The sequence below is a fragment of the Lethenteron reissneri genome, chromosome 27 (assembly GCF_015708825.2).
Source record: "Lethenteron reissneri isolate LAM-NWPU_2019-01 chromosome 27, ASM1570882v1, whole genome shotgun sequence".
NCBI lineage: Eukaryota > Metazoa > Chordata > Hyperoartia > Petromyzontiformes > Petromyzontidae > Lethenteron > Lethenteron reissneri.
In genome coordinates this window covers 17,939,486-17,962,922 of record NC_083805.1, presented here as the reverse complement: position 1 = coordinate 17,962,922, position 23,437 = coordinate 17,939,486, and the positions used below count along the sequence as shown (strand labels likewise).

Sequence of the window (23,437 nt, the reverse complement as noted above, 5' to 3'; positions counted from 1 at the left end):
ACCCTCCCCCACCCCCCTCTTAAACTCCCTTCACAGGCAACTCCACCTCCGCCCCCCTCTCTTCTCTGCTTTCTGGTCTCTCATGAACAACTTCCTCTTTAACCTGCATTGCTCCCTCTCTCGCGTTCCCTTCAGTGAGTGAGTGGGAGAGTGAGTGGCTTCATTTGTGGGTGGGTGTGACCTATATCTTTGCTTTATTGACCTGGTACAAGCTTGTGATACCATCAACAGGCCAGGATTGTATGTTGTTATTTGTACTTTTGGGGTCCTTGACTCTATGCTCACAATTATTAAGGACTATTTTGATGGTGGGCAAGCCCTGGTAAAGCTGCGTGGTCGGGAGTCAAAGACGTTCTCTGTTCACCTTGGAGTGTGACAGGGATGTTCTCTGGCTCAAACGTTATTTAACATTTTTCAACCACATAGTTCAAGACGATTTCCATGGCTGTACCAAAGGAACTTCCATCCGGTACAGATGCAATAGGAGGCTGATCAATGCCCAGGTGCTGTCAAGGGATGGCTGCCTATTGATTAATCATGTTGTATATGCTGATGAGCTGCTGATTGCTAATCACTCCTGAGAAGGAGTTGGGGGGGTTCTGCTGCTGAACCTGGAGTATGCCACTAAAGAGGTGGTGCAGTACCATCAGCCTCACCAAAACTAAGCACCTACCTGGGTATTTTGTGTGATTCAAAACCTCCTCAACTCTCCATTAGTGATGACGCAGTTTTGGAGAGAGTGGAGAAGTTTCTGTACCTGGGTAGTGTGCTTATGACCCGCTCCGATTTGGCAGCAGAGGTCTCCCTCCGAATGAGTCAGGCGACATAATTTAATAATCTGCTTAACACTGTGTGGAAGCTATCTGGTCCGCCGCTCCACGTGAAGTTTTGAGTCTTTCCGGGACACGGTCATGCCCTCCTTTTTCTATTCTTGCGAAACGTGGATCCCCCAAAGGAACATCTACGTCAGTTTGAAACATTCAGACTGACCTGCCGATGATCCATCCTGGATTTAACCAGGCTGGATTGTGTGAGGAGCTCACAAATCCTTGAAAGATCTGGACACATCCCCATCAGTGAACTCCTCTGGCAGGCGAGGCTGCATTAGCTGGGCACATAGCCCGCATGCCCAGCCACCACATGCCCAAGCAGCTTATGTTTGGCCAAAGAGAGAGGGAGCTAAACGGGCATGACACAGGCTAGAGAAGAGATGGATTGGTGTGGTACAGGATATGGAACTGATTGAATGTGTCGATGACTGGTACCAGTGGTGTCAATATCTCGCTATATGGAGAAGGCTCATGAAGGATGCTACTGGGCAGTTGGAGAGACACCCTTCCAGAACAGTGGTGGACAAAGGAGATATGCTCACAACAACGAAGTGCTGGGCTGCTAAAATGCAGCAATCTAGCACAGTCGGGAGCACAAGTGGTGCATCTGTTTTCTCTGTCACCGAACTGTACCTGTAACTGTCTTGTGACCTCCTGCCAATGAGCCTTTGACACGTCATGTGGCCTCAAAGTGCACCTAGCCTGGCACCAGCGCTGTGTTTGCATCACTGCCACTTAGGGTTAAATGGCAGCTGTTGTTATGTGGATAGGTTAATGAATGATTGAGTGGGTTGGTCGGTTATTGAATGGGTAATTGAGTGGGTGAATGAGTGAGTCGGTGAGTGGGTATGTAAGTGGATGAGTGAGTGGGTAAGTGGGTGAGTGAGTGGATGAGTTGCCCTCCCATCTCCTCCTGCGCGTGTCTGTGCTCTGAGAGATTTGTCACGCTATTGGTGCATTTTAAATATACGTTGATGATGTTTCCGCGTGCAGGGAGACCCTGGGTTGGTTGGCATTGCTGGAAAGGCTGGGCCACCTGGCGTTCGAGGATTTGCTGGAGATCGGGGTATCCCTGGAGCTTCTGTGAGTTACTCATTCTCATTAATAATATAATACATCTTAATAATTATAATAATAAACTTCACGTATATATAGCCTTTCATGCCACTGGTCAAGAATTTGTATATCAGGTAACAATACAATGCAAATTGGTCAGTATTCTCGAATGAGTACATCTATTTATTCGGTTATATGCTCATAAGAAAGCTACAGTGTTTCATATTGCAGCCAAATAGATCTAAATTGTTATTTATAACCAAAATTTTACAGCAAAAAAGCACTAAACAGTGGACACCAAACGGATTCAATAAAAGCTGGGCAGCAGGGTGGCACAGTGGGAACACCCCGACCTCAGCAAGAAGGTCTTGTGTTCAGTTCCCGACTTCCATGCCTTTGTGTATACAATTTGTATGTTCTCCACCTATTCTGTGCAGGTTCTCACCGGGTTCTCCGGTTTTCCTCCCATAGCAAAAAACCCATACACTTTAACTGGGAATGCAGCAGCAGCACCAATAAGTAATGTGTCATGCTGCAGCAACACCAATAAGTATTGTGTCATGCTGCTCATTGTGCACTGTTAATCTTCCTTAACTGTCTTCATCCTGTTGCGATAAATGCTAAGATTTAGAAGATGTTTCCCTGAGTATTCATTAAACAGTTTTGTTGTCTTTATTTTTCAGGGCCCTGCAGGCCTGAAGGGAAATGAAGGCCCTCAGGGACCACCAGGACCTCTGGTAAGCCCTCTCTTATTCCTGCACCCCCCCACTATCGCACCTCGAGCTGGGCGCATTGATGCATGCTATCGGTGGGGGAGATGTAGCGTCTCGACCTTTCTGCTGCGTGGCTCCAGCTTCCACGGTTCATTGGCCTGAAGCAGTGGCAGCTCATTGCAGCAAATCGAGCAGCTTTCCCCATTGAAACCGGTATCTTTATAACTGCGAAGGTTTCACTTCAACGATGACTTCTTGTACTGCACAAATATTGAATTGTACAGTTGATCATCGATTATCCGGCGTGCTATGATCCAGCTTCCAAGATTATCTGGCGATCCCAGGCCGATCCGGCAAAACCGACAGAACCGCTCCAAAGGTTGTACCAGTCCGGCGATCGGCACCATGTGCGTGACAAAAAAGTAGCTATGCTTGATTTCAGTGTCAAATATTATATGCAGTACATTATATACTACATACGACAACTTCAACAATAAAAATACTGCACTTATGTACACTTTTCATGACTAATAACTACAGGACTAAAAACAGAAAATATACAGTGCAATCCAGCGACAAGTGCATGTAATTCGGTGTTCGCATCAGAATGTGCACAAAATAACCTATTTTGATTAATGATGTAGTGATTATTATTTAGAATAATGATATAGTGATTATTATTTTAAAATTCGGCATCCCTTTCATCCGAAGCCGCCGGATAAGCGATAATCTACTCTATTGTTCAATTTCAACAGCTGTAGCCACACACAGGTCGTGATTTAGATGATTTAGTTTAACTCAGGTGAGAACTCCAGAGACCAAGATAGTCTCATGGTGCAAGGGTGACCTTGGCTGCAAGTGACCTGAGTTGTATTCCCATCCAAGGCTAACATTATTTGGCGAGTAAACAGGTCTTGACCCCTCCCCTTCACCAACTTGCACTGACCAGCATGGTGAAGTATGGTTAAACAAACCACATGATCATGATGGCAAGGGGAAGGACTTCAGCCAGCAATGCATTCATCAACAATTCTATGTCAACATCATTGTTGTTGTTATTTGATGCTGAGCTTTGGTTACTGGATAAAAAATTAGAGATCCACTTTCACCACTACCCCAAATCACAAGGCCACCAGCACCTGAATCTGCTTGACTCTAGATCCCAGCTGGTCATGTGCAATACAATTGGTTGGCATTCACGTTAAGCGTGAGCAGATGGGCAGTGCTGTGTTTGTGAAATGTATTTATGATGAACGTAAAGTGCTTACAGCATAAATTAATCCTATCTCCCAACAGACGGAAGCGCACGATGTTGCCTCTCTGGTGCCCTGTGAGAGTTTGTGTTTGTGTCTGTGCCATGGCATAAATGGCCCCCAGGATAAAACCATACGCATTCTACAACCAATAAAATACCACGGCCTAGTCCACTGCTAGGGCATGATCGTGCGATGTCTCATTCTAGGGCTCCCCGGGCGAGCGTGGCCCGGCAGGCGTGGCCGGACAGATTGGCCTTCCAGGACGACCTGGCCCGCAGGGTCCTTCTGGGCCTGCTGGGGAAAAGGGAGCACCAGTAAGTCTTTATCGGATTGCCAGTGTCATCGCACGACGAGGCCGTGGGTGTGTGTGTGTTTGGTGTGTGTGTTTGTTGTGCGTGTGGGCTATACATTTACACGTATATTATATTTAACAAGGACTGTTGTCTTCTCAGAAACCCCTCTGCTATGGAGTTCCATAAGTCCTCATCTGCAGCTCACTGCTCATCTGAATCTGTTCATGCTGATGAAACCCAACTTGACATGAGCATTCCTCTACAAACCCCCACCTCAGATAACCCTCACACCCTTCCTTGGTGAGGTCTCATCTTGGATTGATGCAACGAATTTTTCCAGAGAAATAAATCTCAATACTGAGGTTCGCCTCTGGCCTCAGATCAGCCTCAAGCAGGTTGAAGGCACCCACAAACACTGGGAAGGAGCTGCCTACACTCTGTGCATTGCTCTGACCACCACTAAGGTTGCCACCTTTCCCAGAGATCAATCTCGGAAATATTTGTCAGTTAGTCTAGGTCTATCAAAACGTATAACGGTCAACTCTGTACCACACCAGATTATCGGTATAAATCAATTGCTGTGAGCCGAAAACAGACGCCAATTAGCACACCGTCTGAGTTACTACCTGGACAGGTGGTAACCCTACAACCACCACAGGTGGCATCCACAGCTGTGGTCATGACGATGTTTTGATCTTGATCTGATATGCATTGTGTGTGCGTGCGTGTGTCCATATAGGGTGAGAAGGGCGTCATGGGGCCTGCTGGGAGAGATGGCATCCAAGGCCCTGTCGGGTTACCAGGCCCAGCGGGACCTGCTGGACCCCCGGGAGAGGATGGAGACAAGGTCCTGTTCCAATAGGAACATGTATATCATGCCAGAAAAACGCAATTACAAGAGTCAATAACCTTAACATTTATGGACAAATGGGATTAATGGGCCAGAGGTATCCAGCAGCATTTGATTAGACAACATAATAACTCCGGGCTGAATTCTTCTTCTCATTGGCAGGCGTGGTCCGTTACATGCTGCTGTTTCCTGGCATCATGCGCAGCAGAGTCTATATTTAAACCTGGGAATGGCATTTACCATTATTTTTTTAGCCTGGCCAATACTCACATGAAGTTAAATACTTAACAACAACAATGGTGCACAGTAGCACACAGTAGCATTTCTATTTACAATCATTACAATCTGCTAAGTGTCTCTCTTGCCACAAAAAACTCGATAAGACGTCACTTCCCATGCCTCTCTGAGTTTGTCTTCTTGTTTCTCTCCATCTAAAGTTCTTACTGCGTCTCTCTCTCTCTCTTGTTACCATAGAGAGCTTTGGAGATATTGATATTAAGATAATAACACTATGAAAAATATCTTGACGATGCTCAATGATGTGTTTTTGTTGCTTTGTTTTTCTTTAGGGTGAGATTGGGGGACCGGGACAAAAAGGGAGCAAAGGAGACAAGGGGGAATCGGTACGTATCTGTTTGTTTTAAAAGGGAGAATCAGTGCATATCTGTTTGTTTTACAAAGGGGAATTGGTACGTATATGTTTGTTTTACAAGGGGGAATCGGTACATGTGTAGTGGGTCCAATCAGGCGCACACTAGAACTTGGAGGCAACACGGTTTATTAACTACATTACATAACCCTTAACGGAATAACAACATAAGGTGGTAACCCTCCATTCCTACACTTGGCTATATACACTTGGAGTAGATGGCTATTTACATTCTGGATGGGCAGGTCAAGAGTAGAGAAATATCTCACGCCCGCCAATGCATCTAGCGAGTCATCCATTCCCGGCAGAGGATAAGCGTCAGCCACAGAGATTTAATTTAATTTGCGGAAGTCGACGCAGAACCGTAGACTTCCGTCTTGCTTCTTAACAAGGACTATAGGGGCGCCCCACGGACTGGTCGATGGAGAGATAATGTCGGCGGACAACATCTCGTTAACCGGCTGACGCACGTGGTCCTTTTCTGTGGGGCTTAACTTGTAGGGGTTCTGACGGAATCGGAGCAGCACCACCTGTGTCAATGTGGTGGTTCAAAAGGGTGGTGCGACCGATATTGTATTTGCTTTTACTGAAAACGTCAGCAAATTCAACCAAGAGTGAGCGCAATTCTAACCTCTGGCCATCTGATAAATTAGGGTTCTCCGAGCAGAGCGCGTTGAGCCAACTCCCATCATCCTCTGACCCTTCATCCTTGGACCCCGCAGCCCCTACTTCCCCAACAAAATCACCCGCGAAATCCGCGACGGACGCGTGGGACAACACAGTGCCCGTCTGCACAACAGACATGTCCGGCCCCGCATTCAGGACCTGAATGAAGGGTACGCAGTCGTTGGACACCAGCGTTTGTGCTCCCACTAGCGTCAGAGCCCGGGCTACTTTATTAGATGGTACGCAATCTAGTCGGGGACGCCAAAAAGGCCATGCGACGGCCCGACAGCAACTCTAGGCACCCTTGATCTATTTAAATTTTAATGGACATTTTCCCCATGAAATCAGTGCCCAATAAACATGGTACAGTGAGCGAGGTTTAAACTAACACCATTCCTGTCAATTGAATGTCACCAATGCACACCGTCACCATTATTTGGTCAATAATTCCAAGGGAGCCACCATTCGCGGCAAAGCACGGAGCTGTAACCGGATGAAGGTCTTGAACCGTGTGGGGTAGGATGTTAAAAATTTACTCTGAAATAATGGTAGCGGATGCTCCGGTGTCTATGAGCACCCGTACTTCCGACGACCCTGCTGCTGCGGCGAATACACGGTGAGCCAACTCCGACCACTGACCAGGGCGGTGTGGCCAGCCGTTTTCCCGTATAACCGAATTGTCCCGCCCCACAACCAACCAAGAAAGTGCCCCGCGTGAACGCGAACCAACAACCGAACGGGATGAATGAGGTGGATGTGAGGGCCAAGCATGAGGTGTGCCGCGACTCGCCTTAGAACCAAGCGGGCTAGGGGACGTCCGTGGGATGACAGCGACGACCCAGAGGATCTCCATCCAGCAGTGCGGGCATCCTGTCGAGATGTGTCCCGGCCGACCGCAATTGTAGCAGAGCACGGAACCGCTCCTCATGCGAGAAGAGATCTTCCGCCATCAGTCGGTTTCCCCCTGTCGCTCCAAGGCGCCTCTCCGCCAGCCGCCGTCGTTGACCGAAGCGCATGCTTGAGCGGGCTCCACTTCTTCAGTGGCAGGGCGACGTTAAGCTCCTTCGCCAAGGCCAGCATACGCTCCAACACCATTGAATCCAAGCTAGCTTGCTCCATCTTGGGAAAAGCCGCTTGTGCTAATGACAAAAGTGCGCTGCGGAAGCCGAGAGGCGTCTCGGCCTTCCCTCGCCTTCGCGCAGAGAACTTCTGCCAAACATTAGATGGAGGATCATAGATCGCTGCCATCTGTGCAAAGGCAAGCTTCAGCGTGGCCCTCTCAGCAGGCGGCATGGCATAAAGCGCTGCTAAGGCATCATCGTCCAGGACGGTGGGGAGCGCCCTCAGCACTTCCTCTTCCATCCAGCCCGCTAACTCACAGTTTGCAGTGAAGCGCCGCCAAAATGTCTCTCAAACCCCTCCAGCGGCTGTGAATTCCTTTACGAACAGGAGCTGATGCTTGGATAATGGGATGTCCATTGGCAATTTTGGTGGGAGGTCTGAAATGGCAGGAACCCTTCCCACGCAACCGCCAAAATGGCGGCCGCGTGCACGCTCCGCGTGGTGGAATTTTCCCGCGTGCGGGAAACTGCGGCGACTGCCTCTACGTCCCGCAACCCAGGCGCTCCCCCCTCCATGACCAGCTTCTCCTGGTCGAGCTCAGTGACGAGCGAGGCCATCGCATCCAGCAGCTCAGCGAGGGGCCCGAGGGGCGATCGGCGCTGTCTCCCTGAAGGCGGCGAAGCGGCAGTGTGGTGGTCGTCCCGCTGCTCCACAGGTAGCGTTGCCTCACCCCCTCTCTCTGGGTCTGCCATTCCCGGGGTCGTCTATGGGGAAGTCCCCTCATTGTCGTCTTCATCCGAAGCTATCTTGGTGAGTTGTAGCCTTACCCAAGGTAATGCTACTTCGTGAGGATTTTTTTAAACCACTTTTGGCACCAGTTGTAGTGGGTCCAATCAGGCGCACACTAGAACTTTAATCTTAACATAACCCTTAACGGAATAACAACATAAGGTGATAACCCACCGTTCCTACACTTGGCTATATACACTTGGAGTAGATGGCTATTTACATTCTGGATGGGCAACTACAAACCGGACCAGGTCAGCCAATGCACTGTCTGGTCCACATGCGTGACACCCGGAGACCTGAAGACCCGCCGACGACGAAGGTTTCTTCTAGCAGCATCGACCCCCCCCCCCACCCCGGGGTTTGGCTTTTATCCTTACGGCTTTGCCAGGCCCCGCCTTTGGCCACACCTCTTTTCCCGAACCTTCGTGAGGGTTCAGGGGCCACCTCACGTGGTCCTCAATCCTGGCACCCCCCCCGTCCACACCACCTCCAGTCACGTGTCTCTTCCTGTTTACCCAGCCTCCCCTGGTATGCCCATCCGGTGTCCGGGGAGAGGCTCTGCCCGTACAGTGGCACCCACATGGTACTGTCTCTACACAACGGTACTCATACCAACGACACTACACATGTCTGTTTGTTTTACGAACTTGAGATTCACCCCTTAACCCCCCCCCCTACCCAAAGTGGGAGTCAGAGTTATTCTGCTGGGAGACTTAAAGACTATGACCTCGGACACACACGAGCAGACACAAAGACACAGATTCAATTCTGCTGCCATCTGGAACGCTCTTCCTTTCGATATTAGGAAGCCACTGGAGCTGTGCACTTTTAAATCATCGTCTCGATTGAAAACGAATTTCTTTAGAACTGATTTTAAAGTGTTCAGTTTGTCGTCCTTCCCCCGCACCTCCGATTAGCATGGTTGGCTATGTATGGTGCGAAAGAAGCTGAACATACATAGACAACAAATGACCTCCAAGAACATTGGCTGCCTTTCATCACTCTAAGTGCCGGTAACATCTTCATGGAGCTTGTGCCAGGCAAGGTGCACTTTAAAGCCATGTGAAGTTTTGAAGGCTCGCTGGCAGGAGGTCATAAAACTGAGATGACTGGCCGATGCACTTGTTGTGCTTCCCACTGTGCCAGATTGCTACCCTTTAGCCGCCCAGCGCTCCACTCGTGAGTGTTGATCCTGCCCAGTAGCTTCCTTCACGAGTCTCCACTATAGAGGCCGATCTTGACACCGCTATTACCAGATACCACTGGTCAGACGACAGTTTTGTTTTTTGTGTCGCATAGCAAGGCACACCCCAGATTCAACTCCTCAGAACATGTGGGCATGCACAACAGTGTGAATTTATCAGAGGCAATTCATTTAATATCACTGGCAACGATCAGCCTTCCATTCTATCTGTACCAGATGGAAATTCCTCTGGTACGGTAATGGAAAGCAACTTGGACTATGCGATTTATAAAGATAGATGTTCGTGTTTGGGCCAGAGGACATCCCAGTCGCACCTCAAGGTGAATATAAAATATCTTTGACTCGCACACATACAACAATCAACCCAAGCACTGACATCTTGCACTTGCCTCCCTCTGCAGCCATCACCCTGGCTGGGAAAAACCTGCTTGGCCTTGCTAAATCGTTTTTTATATACACGTTTTATTATAGCTGTGACATAATTGCAAATTAATACATTACATACGTTAATATTTGTTCAGTTTCTCCGCTCATGCATGACAGACACAAGCTGACACCCAGTAATGTTGATATTTTCAACACTGCAACTTGTTTAGGGAAGCTGCTGCTGCTGCGTTGACAGTGGTGCTCAAGCATAATTAACTAAAATAACTCAACAAACACTGCTGCCTGAAAAGGAAACTTGCATAGCAGGTGAAGTTTCTGGCTATGGCCATTCTTCAGAGGAAATGAATGGGGCCATGACCTAAAACGTCACCTATTGTCTTCGTTTGTATGAGCTGAATTTACTGTATTATAACAGTATGAGTGTGGTGATGAGGATTGATGTTATAATCAGCATTCATTTTACATCTTCAAAATAAAAAAACATATTGTTGACTGTGACATAGCAGAGCAGGTTTTGGATGGGCTGTGGAAACATCGTTGGGAGAGAAGAGAGATGAGTCTGAGTGTAATGAAAAGCGTACTTGAGGTGGGAGTGCTGTCTGTATCGCTGTGTGGATCAGAGAGAGCTGGATTCTAATTTAGCAACTCAAAGATAAATGGCGGGCAATTGAGCTCAGATACATGCTGTGAATTTCTTTGCAAGACTTGGGAAGTCATGCAGATGTTTGGAAGAGAATGTAACAGGTCAGTTTTGTCGCTACGATTAGACAAACACAGCTGCGCTTGGAGGGACACACGTCCTGGATTGGGTGACAGCTGATTGCTGAGACAGAAACCGGAGTGGTTCTCACGACCCCGGCTACCAAAGGGAAGAGAAGACCTAAGGGTGCATGGTGTTGTTACACTGTCAGAACAGTTCTAGGAGGTGACGTGTTAACCGTGCAGCAGCTGCGGATTCTGGCGGAGGGTAGAAGAGCGTTGGCGAGGTGTCGTGACATCAGTGACCTCAGCCAGGATGACAACTTGATCTGTTTTGTTGTGGCCTTCTGTTTGCAGGGCCCTCCTGGACCTGCAGGTCCTCAGGGAGTGGTGGGACAGCCTGGCCCAGCGGTAATATTATTTTGCACTTGTACATTTAACATGGCCTCGTTTGTACATATACACAGATGCACTTGTATAAGTACATCCGTGTCCAACTGTGCGAACCTGTTAGAACACACACTCAAATTTCCACCCGCATTTTTTTCAGTACGCAGAGTCTACAGAGAGTGCGTTTGTCCGTGAATGCTAATATGAATAATACGTGGATGCTCATATCTTGGTGACCTGGATTTGGTCTCTAAGCAAATAAACTTATGCCAATTATTAGTTCACTTTACCTAGGCCTCTGCAGGGTCACTTCAGCCTAGTAATACTCGTCTCAGTGTGTCAGTGTCAGCAGTGAGGAAACTGCTGGCACGGTGCTGGGCATGCCATCCGTTACAATGCTAAAATGGCCCTAACAATTGCAAATTGAACATGCCACTAGGGTCCACCCAGGCTACCAGGGGGTGTGGCAACATCGCCCCTCGGCTTAGTTCCGTGAATGGGGTTGCATTGTGTTTGCCTTGGGACGTTATACCACGACTAGTTGTGTAAATGTACGTGCATCTGAGAGTGAGTTGGGTTGGTGTCTGTGGAAATGCAGGGAGCGGATGGAGAGGCTGGTCCAAGAGGACAGCAGGGCATGTTTGGCCAGAAGGGCGATGAGGGACATCGAGGCTTCAATGGGCTCCCAGGACCAACGGGCTTGCAGGTGGGTGCGCGTATGTGCGCTTATGTGTGTGCGTGTTTGTTGGGAGAGAATAAAAATGAGTCTAAATAAAATAAAATGTTCCATAGGAGTCTCTGTCTATATCGTTGTGTTGATCAGAGAGCTGGACAGACTACGCAGCTCAAACATATATAGTTGGTATTTGAGCTCAGGTGTCTGGGATGGTTGCTAAACATTTCTTGGCAAGAAGTTTAAGCAATGCAGGAGTCTGCAAGAGAACACGGCAGGTAAGTGTTGCAGACATGACGAGGTGGCTTCGCTGGGTGGGGTTTGTGCAGGATGGGGGCTGTCTCTTATGGGGGAAAAGGGAATGTGTGAACATGGCCACTAGGGACCGCACCTAGCGAGACTCACGACAAGCTGCCAGCCAACTCCCAGCGGGTACTGGGGGGAGGTGCAAACACGTGGCTCACATACAGGTATCCCTCGATGTACCAACGTTTGGGTTACGAAATTTTGTATTTCCACAATTGACGAATTATGGACACTTTGATTAACGAAATCGAATTTCCGCAATAACAAAATTTTGCGCGGCACGCACCATGAGATCATAAAACAAAAAGCACCCGGGAAGCTGCATTATCCACCTACGACAGCCTCGTGGTGTCCCTGCCGTACAACTGTAACGCCTCCACATCACCTTTACCGTCATGCCGACATGCAGATCTTTTAGTAATTTTCGTGAAAAGGTTCATTATTTTTTATATTAATTATTATTCAATCGTTTTAATATTTATGTTCTTTGTTTTCATTTTTGTATTGTGAAAAGTGATAAAGGTGTATATTTTTACATTGAGAGTAGAGTTGGAATGACTGTTCGAATGACTGTTCGAAACATATCCACAATTCTTTTTCATTGAATGAATGGGAAAAAAACATTCCGATTTACATGTGTTTTTGAAGGATGCATCCCTTTCGTAAATCAAGGGATACCTATATACACGTGTCCCGTGTGTGTTTTTTGTGTGTGTGTGATTTGTATATGTTCACTTGTGTTTACATGTCGTGTGTTTGCATGTGTCTTGCGTCCATATCATGTGTGTGCCATCCATGTGTTGTGCGTCTTGCCTGCGTTTGCGTGTCTTGCGCACGTTCACCTGTGTGTGGGTCTTGCTTGCGTATCTTATGTGTGCCCGTACATGTTTTGCGTGTGTGTTTGATGTCTTGTCAGTGAAGCACAAGCACTCCATATACTTCTTTGTGGTTGTCACACAACGCTAAGCACGAAGTCACATTATGTGACAACAGGGTGGGCTAACGAGTGTAACATGTGTACATACGTGTGTTCTTTACGTGCTTACGTGAAATGATGTGCGTGTGCACACATGTGTATTCTTCTCAGGGTCTCCCAGGGCCGCCGGGTGAAAAGGGTGAATCTGGAGATGTTGGACCAATGGTAAGTTAACAAATTTGGCCATTTTAGTTCTTTTGTCATAGTTGTTTACATATTTGTCACATTGTTTGTTGTTTTTACCACTTGTAAGGCACATATTTCATGGTGTGCTTTGATTCTGCAATGACCAGTTAAATAGCCGCCAAGTAAGTGAAGTGTAGCGTTGCTTTTGTTAAACATAAATCTTTGTCCAAAAAATGTAAAGTATTGGTGCCAATTGTGATTATTATTATAATACCTGTTGGGCATCTTCAGGAGTTGAATTAGAGATGCCCAAAGTAGTGCATGGCGATAGCTTGAGGACAAAAAATGCCCAAAGCGCAGTCTAACCCGGGATATCGTACTTTGGTTATCTCTTGACGCTTGGGAAACGATTTAATCATCACAAATCGATGGTTTATTTTGCACGCTTGTTTTTTGTAACATTCTCCGACTGTTAAGTTAGATTTCTTTGAGATGTTTCGATGGAGTGTTTGTCATTATTTATGTTCTAATTCGTTTCGTCTCACTTTGTCTCGATGCTTTCATTAGGGCCCACCTGGTCCTCCGGGACCAAGGGGACCTCAAGGGCCCAGTGGCGCTGATGTGAGTTGATCGTCTCATCATTAATGTTATTCCTTACCTTGCTTGAGTGACATTGTTGTACATGCCAAGATAAATGGACCTAAATCCTGCTGTGTTGACCTTTGTCATGATCCATCATTTATGTATGATCCATGTATCAAAATAGCAAACAGCATGCATTCATTATAAAAAACACACAAATTCATGTTGGAGAACATTGCACAAGCCACACATGAGCATGGTTTTTCTTCCCCTGTTAAGTCATTGCCTTTCAGAATCAGTATTGAACTCGCGGCACCACCAGATCACATCAGCAGCAGCACTTGCTGAACACCGTGCACTGAAGGAGTGGCTCAACTGATTTGTGTGCAAACTCAGCAGCAATGGATCCACACACACTTCCAGTCAGGCCGCCCTGCTTCCCATACACAATTCAACCCTCAATGCAATATGGTGTCCTCCTAATTCAGTCGAAGATGTGAAAGGGAAAAAAAAATTCTGCTCACAGACATGTATTTCATCTGCAGTGCTATGATGAATGTGGTGGTCCAGTATGAAATGACAATAAACCAATTTATTGTGGGGCTTTCCATTCTTGAAGGGATGCAGTCAACTTCACTTGTATCTGTGCGTTGCTTCCCTAGGGCCCCCCTGGACCGCTTGGTGGCCTGGGAACTCACGGAGCCACAGGAGAGAAGGTAAGCGGTCGTAATGATAGAATGTGCACAAAGACAAAGATCCTCCATATAGCCTTACCAGACTGTGGGGCAAGAGCTGGTAGTGAGCACAGATAAAGGGCAATACGGCACACGAGGGGATGGTGTGGCTAGCACCATGCCCAGCTGCTTTTGTCTTCCCAGTGGTAATGTTTACACACTACACTAGGTTCCCATGTTAAGGATGAGTTGACCTAGGGGAGGCCCAACACCATTTCACATATTCATCACCGATGTTGATCACGAGTGGAAATCGAATTCGTATTGCAGGGTTTGTAGCGCAGCACTGTTACCACTGCAACACGGCTTCCCACTTACGCTCACATGCATACACACACGTAAATGCACAGGTTCACGTGAACACGCACAGCCCTTTTGTCAATCCATTGCTCGATGAGGGCCTCCATATGCCTGTGTGGAGCGTGAGGACTATTTGTCCTCATTTAGACATGCTGGTGAGTGTATATCTAGTGTACACTACTATGTGTATACAGAACAGACAAATGCAATTATATGAACTGCATACACACCCCATAGCTAAGACAATATCTAATTAAACATGCTGAAACAATTCCACCTCTTCTAGATTTTCTGCTACATTCTTCCTATCTTTTTTTAAGCTCTCCAGTAACACTTTCTGAGAATCTAGAAGAGATGGGATAATTCCATCATTATCCGTACGAATTCATCACCACAACGGTCCCTGCTCTATGAGACATCTCCTTTACCAGTGGAAAAATATAGTAATAGGTTTTTACCCTTTCAACTGGTACAAAAACTGACACCTTTATACAAGGCATCATGTTTGCAATAACCACAACACAAGCAGTCAAAATGCAAACAAAAAGAAACAACTGTGATAATGATAATGATATGCACTGGCTTTGAAGTTGATTGGTCCACACCCGAGACAGATTTTCTTAGAGCCTAGTCTCCATTGGTGTTGGACCAGATGATGCCAAAAGGCGTACAACTCTGTTTTTCTCTGCCTCGTTCTTCACGTTCCTGTTCCTGTGTCTGCGTTTTTCAGGGAGAAGCAGGGGAAGCTGGTAATCCTGGAACCCCGGGAGAGCCTGGCGGAACGGTACGTGTGCCCGTCAGGTCTTTTTCGTTTCAAGAAAATAATACTGGACTGTGATAAGCAATGTTACAGTAAAGGTGTGGCGGTCCTGCAGTTGTTTGCTCACGCCACCGCTGGCGGAAGGATATTCTGTCGAATCTACCGCGTTGAGAAGACGTGTTCGAAGGGGTGGATGTATACCCACACTTCATCCCGCCACGCGCCAGCTGCCGTTCGACCGACTGCGTTGTAAACCATTTAGACTATCGGGTGGACAGAGGCGGGGTAGGATTTGAGAAACTTGCATTGCCGTTTCAACTGCTGCCGCTGGGAGACTGTGCAGCACTAGTTAGGTTGAGTGGCATTATTTTCATTCTCATCGTGGTGGAAACGGCCGGTCCCTCCTCACCATGTGTTGTTTCCCGTGCAGCCGTTGAGAAGCCATTTCTGTGATTCCAGGGCGGCAAAGGCGAACGAGGGGAAAAGGGCGAAGCCGGGTCACCGGGCGTCGCTGGGCCTCCTGGCCTGAAGGGGCCTCCGGGAGATGACGGGCCCAAGGGCAACCTGGTGAGGACCTCTCCAGCACGCGTCCTCGCCTCACAGCCTCTCACCTCATCTACCGTCCAGACCCTGAAATGCACAAGTATAGAGCCAGCGGCCGTTGAGGAAATGCTGACAAACTTGCGCTAAAGATAGATTGTTGGTGATCGTAACCATAACAATGGTTATGGCACTTACAACAACAGAATCACGCGCTTCCTCGTCAAGAATATTAGTACCGAAATAAATAAGCAGATGATACACCTTCCCATATCGGTCTCTTCGCATAAATAAAACAAGAGCACCTTTTTTTACAAATCTCATCAACCACATAGCCTTCTTGGAGACCTGTTTTTTAAGCATTGTGTTAACACACGGATACTCTGGACCAGTTGTGACTTTCCACGTCACATACTCAGAGTCAGGCTCACTTGAACCAATATTTCCAGATTTTTATAGGCAAGGTCCCTCCCTGTGATATATGGGCCTTCATCTGACACAATGAACAAAAAATAAATATTTGCGTTGCTGTCGAGAATATGAAAGTTATTTTTCTGTTTAAAAAAATTATCACGTATTTTAATATCCCACACTGTACCAAACACATCCACAGCCTATTTATGTTTTCACTGAAATTCACCAGTGTCACTACAAATATAATTAATTGTGTGCATGCACATACGTACAAAAACAATCGTCTTCAGGTGAGTGAGAGAGAAAGCTGCTGAGACAAGGTCTTATATAGGCCTGAGATGGGTGCATCAAGGTAGGTGGGTGGAGCTAGAGATGGTCCAACCACAGAGGCTCGGGCAATGGCCTTTGTATTGTGAGAGATTAGCATGTCAATAGCTGGGGCAGTGGCCTTTGTATTGCAAGAGATTAGCCTGTCCTGAGATGGGTGTATCAAGGTAGGTGGGTGGAGCTAGAGATGGTCCAACCACAGAGGCTCGGGCAGTGGACACCCAGCCTGTCAATACAAAGACATCCAACCTAGTAATGAAACTCAGAGAGTCAGTTAACATCGTGAGATAAAATGGAAACATCATAGCAAGTTAAAACTTTACCTGGATTAATCACGTCCTTCCAATGATTGCTCAATTTGTACCCATCTTCTCGGTTGAAGTTGTGTCATAGTTTCTATATATGGATGGCTTCATGAACAAATCTTTGATGGTAGCCCGAAGGTTTGTAGAGTGCCTTGGTCTCGGAAAAAACAATATCGTGTGAGCCCACGCCTGTATAAGACCTTGTCTCAGCAGCTTTCTCTCTCTCTCTCACCTGAAGACAATTGCTTATGTGATGATTGAAACGTCGTGATCTATTATTTTCTATTCACGTGACTTGACTGAAAGACCCAAAGAGTATGAATTCCTGCAGTTACGAAAGCTTTAAATCAAAATATATGAAGATCACCTGTATATCCTTAAAGAGACATACCTAAATGCCTGTAGATACACACACACATGTATGATACACACGCGCATGCATGTGAAACACGCACAACTGTGGTGTGTTTTTTTCCTTTGCAGGGCCCGGTTGGATTCCCAGGAGATCCGGGACCCCCTGGGGAGCCTGGCGTGGCTGTAAGTTGGATCGTTTCATACTAACGAATATGGTTTTGAACACGTTGCTGACATGACTTACGAAAGAAGCACGATAAGTCTAAACGTGGTTAAATAGTAATTGTTTAATGTAAATTAAAGTGGCGGTAATTGTCTTGGGGTGGCGACATGGCCCAGCAATAGTGTGTTCGGCGCTCATTGCAGAGGTTCTTGGTTCGAACCTGACAGGCCGCCCTAGTTAATACTGCGGGTGTGTTAACCATAACAATAGCTACCATCTACTTCACAGTGGACATTCAAGTTCCCATTGTGTCATTTGAAAATAGTAGCGTGCCAGCATCATGATCCACATTTGCCAATTTTACAAATGACCTGCAAATCACTCCGTTGGAATTGCAGACTGTGCCTGCGAAACATAATGCCATCGTGATAGCCTCATGCTCTAAGAATGGCGCACATACCAAATTTTATTGGTAAATTCGTAATGTCTTATGATGGTGATGGTAACTGCGGTGATGGTGAATTTGCAGGGTATTGACGGAGGACCCGGAGAGAAAGGAGACAACGGAGACCCAGGCGCCGCAGTGAGTTCATGAGCCTCGCTCACATCTGCCCACGAGGCCTCGTCCATGCATTTCACTTCCTTCTCTGTGCCTCCTCCGTTTTATTCCTTCTGTCCCACTCGTCAGCTCGTGATTAGCATCTGCCTAGGTTGGCGCCTTTGATTCTGAAATCACACGTGACTTCCTCACTGCCTCTTAATTCAACCCCGACAGTAGCTGAAGAGACAGTGATGAAAGCCCTTGTAAATGTTTTGTTATAACAGCATATTTTCTTGCTGCCTTAAGTCAACATGTTGACACTTTATTATATATTGTTAAACTTTTCGCATTTTCCTTTACTTTGCCCAATCTAGTCAATTTTATTTTACAGAATGTATGTTATATTAATGGTATATTAGCTTTTTTCACACTTTTACTATTATTGTTGTAGTTGGCATCCATGTGTTACATTATTTTTTTAACCGGTAGCCCACATGTCCCTTGGATTTGACCGTCCATCCCTCTGCAGCCAGTCAGCCAGCCAGTCAAACTTTCTTTACAATATAGTATGACATTGTGCACTTAAATGGTCTGGATGTGACCCAAGTCGTTTGGGCAAAAGAGGCAGTGTTGCTCCACGTGTCTCAACGAGGGTTATTTCACTGTGGTGTGGTGACCTTGTCCAATGGCAGCACGTTTGCCGCTTATTGCAGTGGTTTTCAGTTCGAGTTGGGCAGGCACCCCTGGTTATTGCTTGAGGTTTATTAACAATGAAATACTCCAAGTTGAAGACGCTAAAGATCACATGACGTCATTCAGTATCAGTAGGCTTTTGTGGGTTGACATCATAGTCAACAATTGATACGTAAAAAAGAATACCTGCAGATCACTTAATTGGTATTAAAATCATCACCCCCTACTGGCACTAATTTCCAGTTGCAGGACAGGTGCTGAGTCGCCTTGTGCCACAGAGGGACAACTGCCACTGGGGGTGCCTTTTAAATGTGTTGAGATGTGATGCGATGTAAGTCACGTATCACGTGTATAGTGCTCGGAGACTCCCCAGCATAAAAGAGGGTGGCTCTATCCCAAACAATAATCGTGGTTAAATGAAGGATACTTGACTGACTTAAATAAACGACACTCATTCTATCCTTAGTGCACTGCATTATTTGAAGGACTCGTGTTTTCAGGACGTGTTACGTGTTGTTTCGTGTCCCTTACCCAACTCTTGTGTCTGCCTTTCAGGGTCCACCAGGGCCATCTGGAGAGGCTGGTCCCCCGGGGCCTCCTGGCAAGCGGGTGGGTGCTCCACTCGACCGCTGGCCCCTCTCATAGCATCCACTCGCTGTATGGTAGATGCGCTATGGAAACCACGTAGCCGTACAGATGAGTCTTGAGTCTAAAGGGAAGGGCAGTTGAGACAGGAACGTTGCCCGTAATACTGTGTAGATCGGAGATCTGCACCTTACCTAGCAGCTCCAAGAGAAGTTGTTGGTATTTGAGCTCAGGTGTATGAGATGGATGCTGGGAGTTTCTTTGCAAGACGGGAGCAACAGTGCAGAAGTCCGAAAGGGAACGTGGGGCAGGTGAGTGTTGTAGGCATGATGAGGCAAAAAATGGCCGCACTGAGTAGGTTGTGTGCGTGGAGTAAAGGAAGGCCCATTGCTGAGACTTGCCATTCGAGGGGTCTCTACAAGGCTAGTGACCAAGGAAAAGAGGAGACCTAAGGGCAGATAGTGGGAGACCGTAAGGGCTGATTGTGCAGATCGCGTGTCAACTATGCAGCAGCTGCGGGATATTTGGTGGAGGGTAGAAATCGTTTGCGAAGTGTGAGTGCATGACTTTGGCCATGGTGACATCTTCATCTTGTTATTGACAACTCGTGTTACGTAGTAATTCCAATGCAATGACAGCTGTGGTAATTGGTTTTGTTTTAAGGGGCTACCAGGAGCAGTTGGATCCGAGGGAAAGCAAGGAGAGAAGGGCGCAAAGGTGGGTACATTTTCTTGGTTTCAATTACATCATTTTTTTTAATAATAATTCTTATCAAAATATTCACCTGAAAAGATGGAACATCTCGTTTGCTATGGTGTCCTGGATGTCGATTCACACACGCATAGAAAACACATTCTGACACGTGTTCAAAGATGCATTTTACGTGGACATTTACATGAAAATAACCCTGGCAATGGATCAAAGAAGATGTTTGACATAACTCTGAAAATGGTGATCTGGTGTTGCCGCTGATGACAGCAATGATATGAACATCTCTCTGTGCCAGTAATGTTTGAGAGCCCGATGTTGAATGTGCTGCTCCCCTGTGTGTGTGTTAGGGGGAGGGTGGTGCGGAAGGCCCTCCAGGCAAGACAGGACCTGTGGGGAATCAAGGCCCACCAGGAAAGGCCGGGCCTGAAGGACTGCGGGGAATACCAGGCCCAGCGGTAATAATATGTTTGTAATAATTACTTGCTTCAAATTCGAAGTACCCGTACCTGTTTGTATGCCCATTTCAAAGTGTTTGCCTATTTTCTGTACATATACTTTGCCAAAATAGTTAAGTGTGCATATTTCTGCAGGCTGCCAGTCTATGCAACTTGGGCCTGTTTAATCATCTTAGTATAGTTTTGTCATTGTCATCAACCCCTTTATATCTTAATACTTAAAATATTGACATTTATATGTATGTATACGAATAGTATGCATAACAAAAAGCAATAACAATTAAGTACTATTCTTTTTTTGTCCAGTCTTGCTGGAAAGCATTGGGCTAGGATGCTCTTTCATTGCTACCGAGTAACTCAATTAAATCCCAAGCGTAAGTGTGTAATGCTCATTGTTTATGTCTGGTAGTCTGTGTCTGTTGCATGTATTGTCAAATAAGATACAAATAATAATTCCACTGTTTCACATGCAATAGTAATATTCATTAAAATATGCTTATGGCCACATGTTCCTCGCATTACTTATGAAAGAAGTATAACAAATATACATATATAACGATGATGTAAATTGAAAGTGGTGGTTATTATTGGGGTGGTGGTGTGGCCCAGAGAAAGCACATTCGCCGCTTGTCGCAAAGGTTCGTGGTTCAACTCCAGCGGCTACCCTCATGCACACCGGGGTGTGCATCAGCCATAAAACACACGCACCACCTGCTTCAGAGTGGACGTTAAAGATCCTATTACATATTTCGCAGAAGCAGGCCATTGAGTGCCAGCATCATAGTCCACATTTCCCAACGTTGAAAATAATACTCGCACATTAATACATAGCTTGCCATTGCTGCCCCCTACTGGCAGACTACAGAGCTTGGATTGATTGTCCCCCCTCTCGTTAGAAACCTCTCTGATGTTCTGATGTGTTTGATGTTGTGTGCGTCTATGTGTGTGCACAGGGAGATCAAGGATCCCCAGGTCCATCTGGGCAGAAGGGACCTCCAGGTCCTATGGTAAGTCACCTCTGGTCGTGGTGGTGGTGTTTATGTGCTGAACAGGACATTATTTTTATCCATCCAGGTCGTCTGCTTTATTGAGATAGATATTTTAAGAAATTGTATTTAGTCATGATAACTTTGTGGTGGGGTTACACTTCCTAATATTGGACGCAAAAGTGTGTGAAGTGTATTCAGAGGTAAGAATGAGGTTGGGTGATTAAAAATCAACGAGAAGTGCAAAGTATTCACTTTGACTGGATGCCGCGTGGGGAGCAGTCCCACACGAGCCTGGTGGAGAATTTTGCAGCCCTTGGGACAGATTACGTGAAGCGAACCTGAACCAGAGAGAGTGCAGAGAACTTTGACAGCAATTGTCCTCGATACAGAGGTGCAAGGTTTAATCGTAAAGGTTTGCCAGTTTGACGCGAAGGCTTTCACGAACAGTATTATTCATAATCAAGGTTTTTTGGATAGATCGCATAACTATAAATGTCGTTAACCCACCACCACCCGATGATGCTGGATGGAATTACCTGCAAAACGCCATGGTACTCAAATTGTGAATGCTGTGAGTTTACTCTCCAACACCCCCGTGGGCTGAAGTAGTAACTAATTGGCACGTTTTGTTTACATGACAAACCTTACTAATTGGCCTTGTTGGGTGGTGGCGGGTTAAGGACACGTTTATATTTACATGATATATCTCAAAAAACCTTTAGTATGTTTAATCATAAAAAAGACCAAACAGTGGCTGAGGGCTCAAATTAAAGAATCCATAGACGAAATCACTTTACTGATATCTATGGGTACCCTTTTTACACTATGAAGATGATGAAAAATGAAGGTTTTACGTTTTCTGGCAAAAATACAGCACCAAATAGACACAGCTATTACAAGGCATAAAGTCTGCATAAGCCACACGTGGCAAAACATGCAAACAAATATGTTCTGATAATGTATGCATTGTCCTTAAAACTGATAGTCCTACTACGGAGACAGCCTCCAGTGCCATAGAGCAAAGAACTGCATAAAGTGAACCGTACAAGGACAATGCAAACGCCAAGCCATTAATAGCTTGGGTTAAGCAGATATATAATATAATAACCCTTTTTGCATCCTTTGGTCTAACACTGGCGAGACAAATTGATAAAAGGGGCTGTCTCTGGTATGGGCCAATCACTTTTTGAAAGATAATGCATGCATCAGAGCATAGTTGCTTGTATGTTTTACCACAAGTATGTGCGGTTGATGAAGGCTTAATGCCTTGTAATAGGTGTTTGAACATCTTAATACCTGTGTAGTGGGTTCAAGGAGAGTGGAGACGGCTTGTAGAGGCAACACGTTTATTTACAATAACGGTAACAGCAACAGTCCCGAACACAAAGGGGTAGCGGTCCCTTTACCTGCTACCTGGGGAGGTACGGCCTCCGGGCTAGCGTGCCCTATCACTGGGACCACGGGCTCTCTCTCCTCCGGCTACGGGTGACCTAGGGGAGGCTACACTGACCCGACCCAGCCAAGGTACGGGTCTCGACCACTGGCCCTCTCGGTCCCGGCCCTTACAAGGACGTCGGGCCCCGGCGGTTCCCAGGTTCTCACCACTGGCTCAATCAGTCCCGGCCCTTAGAAGGGGAGCGGGTCAGGGGGTTCCCAGGGTCCTAGGCGAGCTGGTCTTCAGGCTTCGGTCTTCGGACTGGCCCCAGACTCGTCCAGAGGTCCGGCTTTATACACCTCCCCAGGTGTGTCCGCCCCTGGACACGCAGGGGGATCCTAGAACACCCCACAGCCCCCCCCCCCCCCCTGCTTTGGGGCAGGGGAATGTAACGACCCTCATGTGGGTCCAAGTTACTGCCCCTGGTGGGCCCTGTCTGCTGCTGCAGGTAAGTACATGTAGCCCATTTACGGAGCTACACCTGTATTGCCAAAAAAGGTTAATTATTTTCTTATTTTATCAACTCTAAATGACGCTTAGGATTTCCATCTACTTGGGAACTGAAGAAATTGATGCAGAGTGCACTGAAGAGGAATGGCATGCAATGTAGAATTTGAATGACTG

The 23,437-nt window shown here is 46.6% G+C and overlaps 1 protein-coding gene across 1 annotated transcript in view; it reads left to right on the top strand.

The window, feature by feature from the left end:
- LOC133348676 (collagen alpha-1(XI) chain-like) overlaps positions 1-23,437 on the top strand; it is a 153,018-nt gene that overhangs the window by 109,689 nt on the left and 19,892 nt on the right. Inside the window, 18 exon segments of the mRNA XM_061561617.1 lie at positions 1,824-1,913; positions 2,570-2,623; positions 4,062-4,169; positions 4,888-4,995; positions 5,568-5,621; positions 10,812-10,865; positions 11,443-11,550; positions 12,911-12,964; positions 13,493-13,546; positions 14,170-14,223; positions 15,272-15,325; positions 15,761-15,868; positions 17,371-17,424; positions 17,934-17,987; positions 19,194-19,247; positions 19,887-19,940; positions 20,282-20,389; positions 21,343-21,396. Of these exon segments, the coding sequence (XP_061417601.1) occupies positions 1,824-1,913; positions 2,570-2,623; positions 4,062-4,169; positions 4,888-4,995; positions 5,568-5,621; positions 10,812-10,865; positions 11,443-11,550; positions 12,911-12,964; positions 13,493-13,546; positions 14,170-14,223; positions 15,272-15,325; positions 15,761-15,868; positions 17,371-17,424; positions 17,934-17,987; positions 19,194-19,247; positions 19,887-19,940; positions 20,282-20,389; positions 21,343-21,396 (1,278 nt within the window).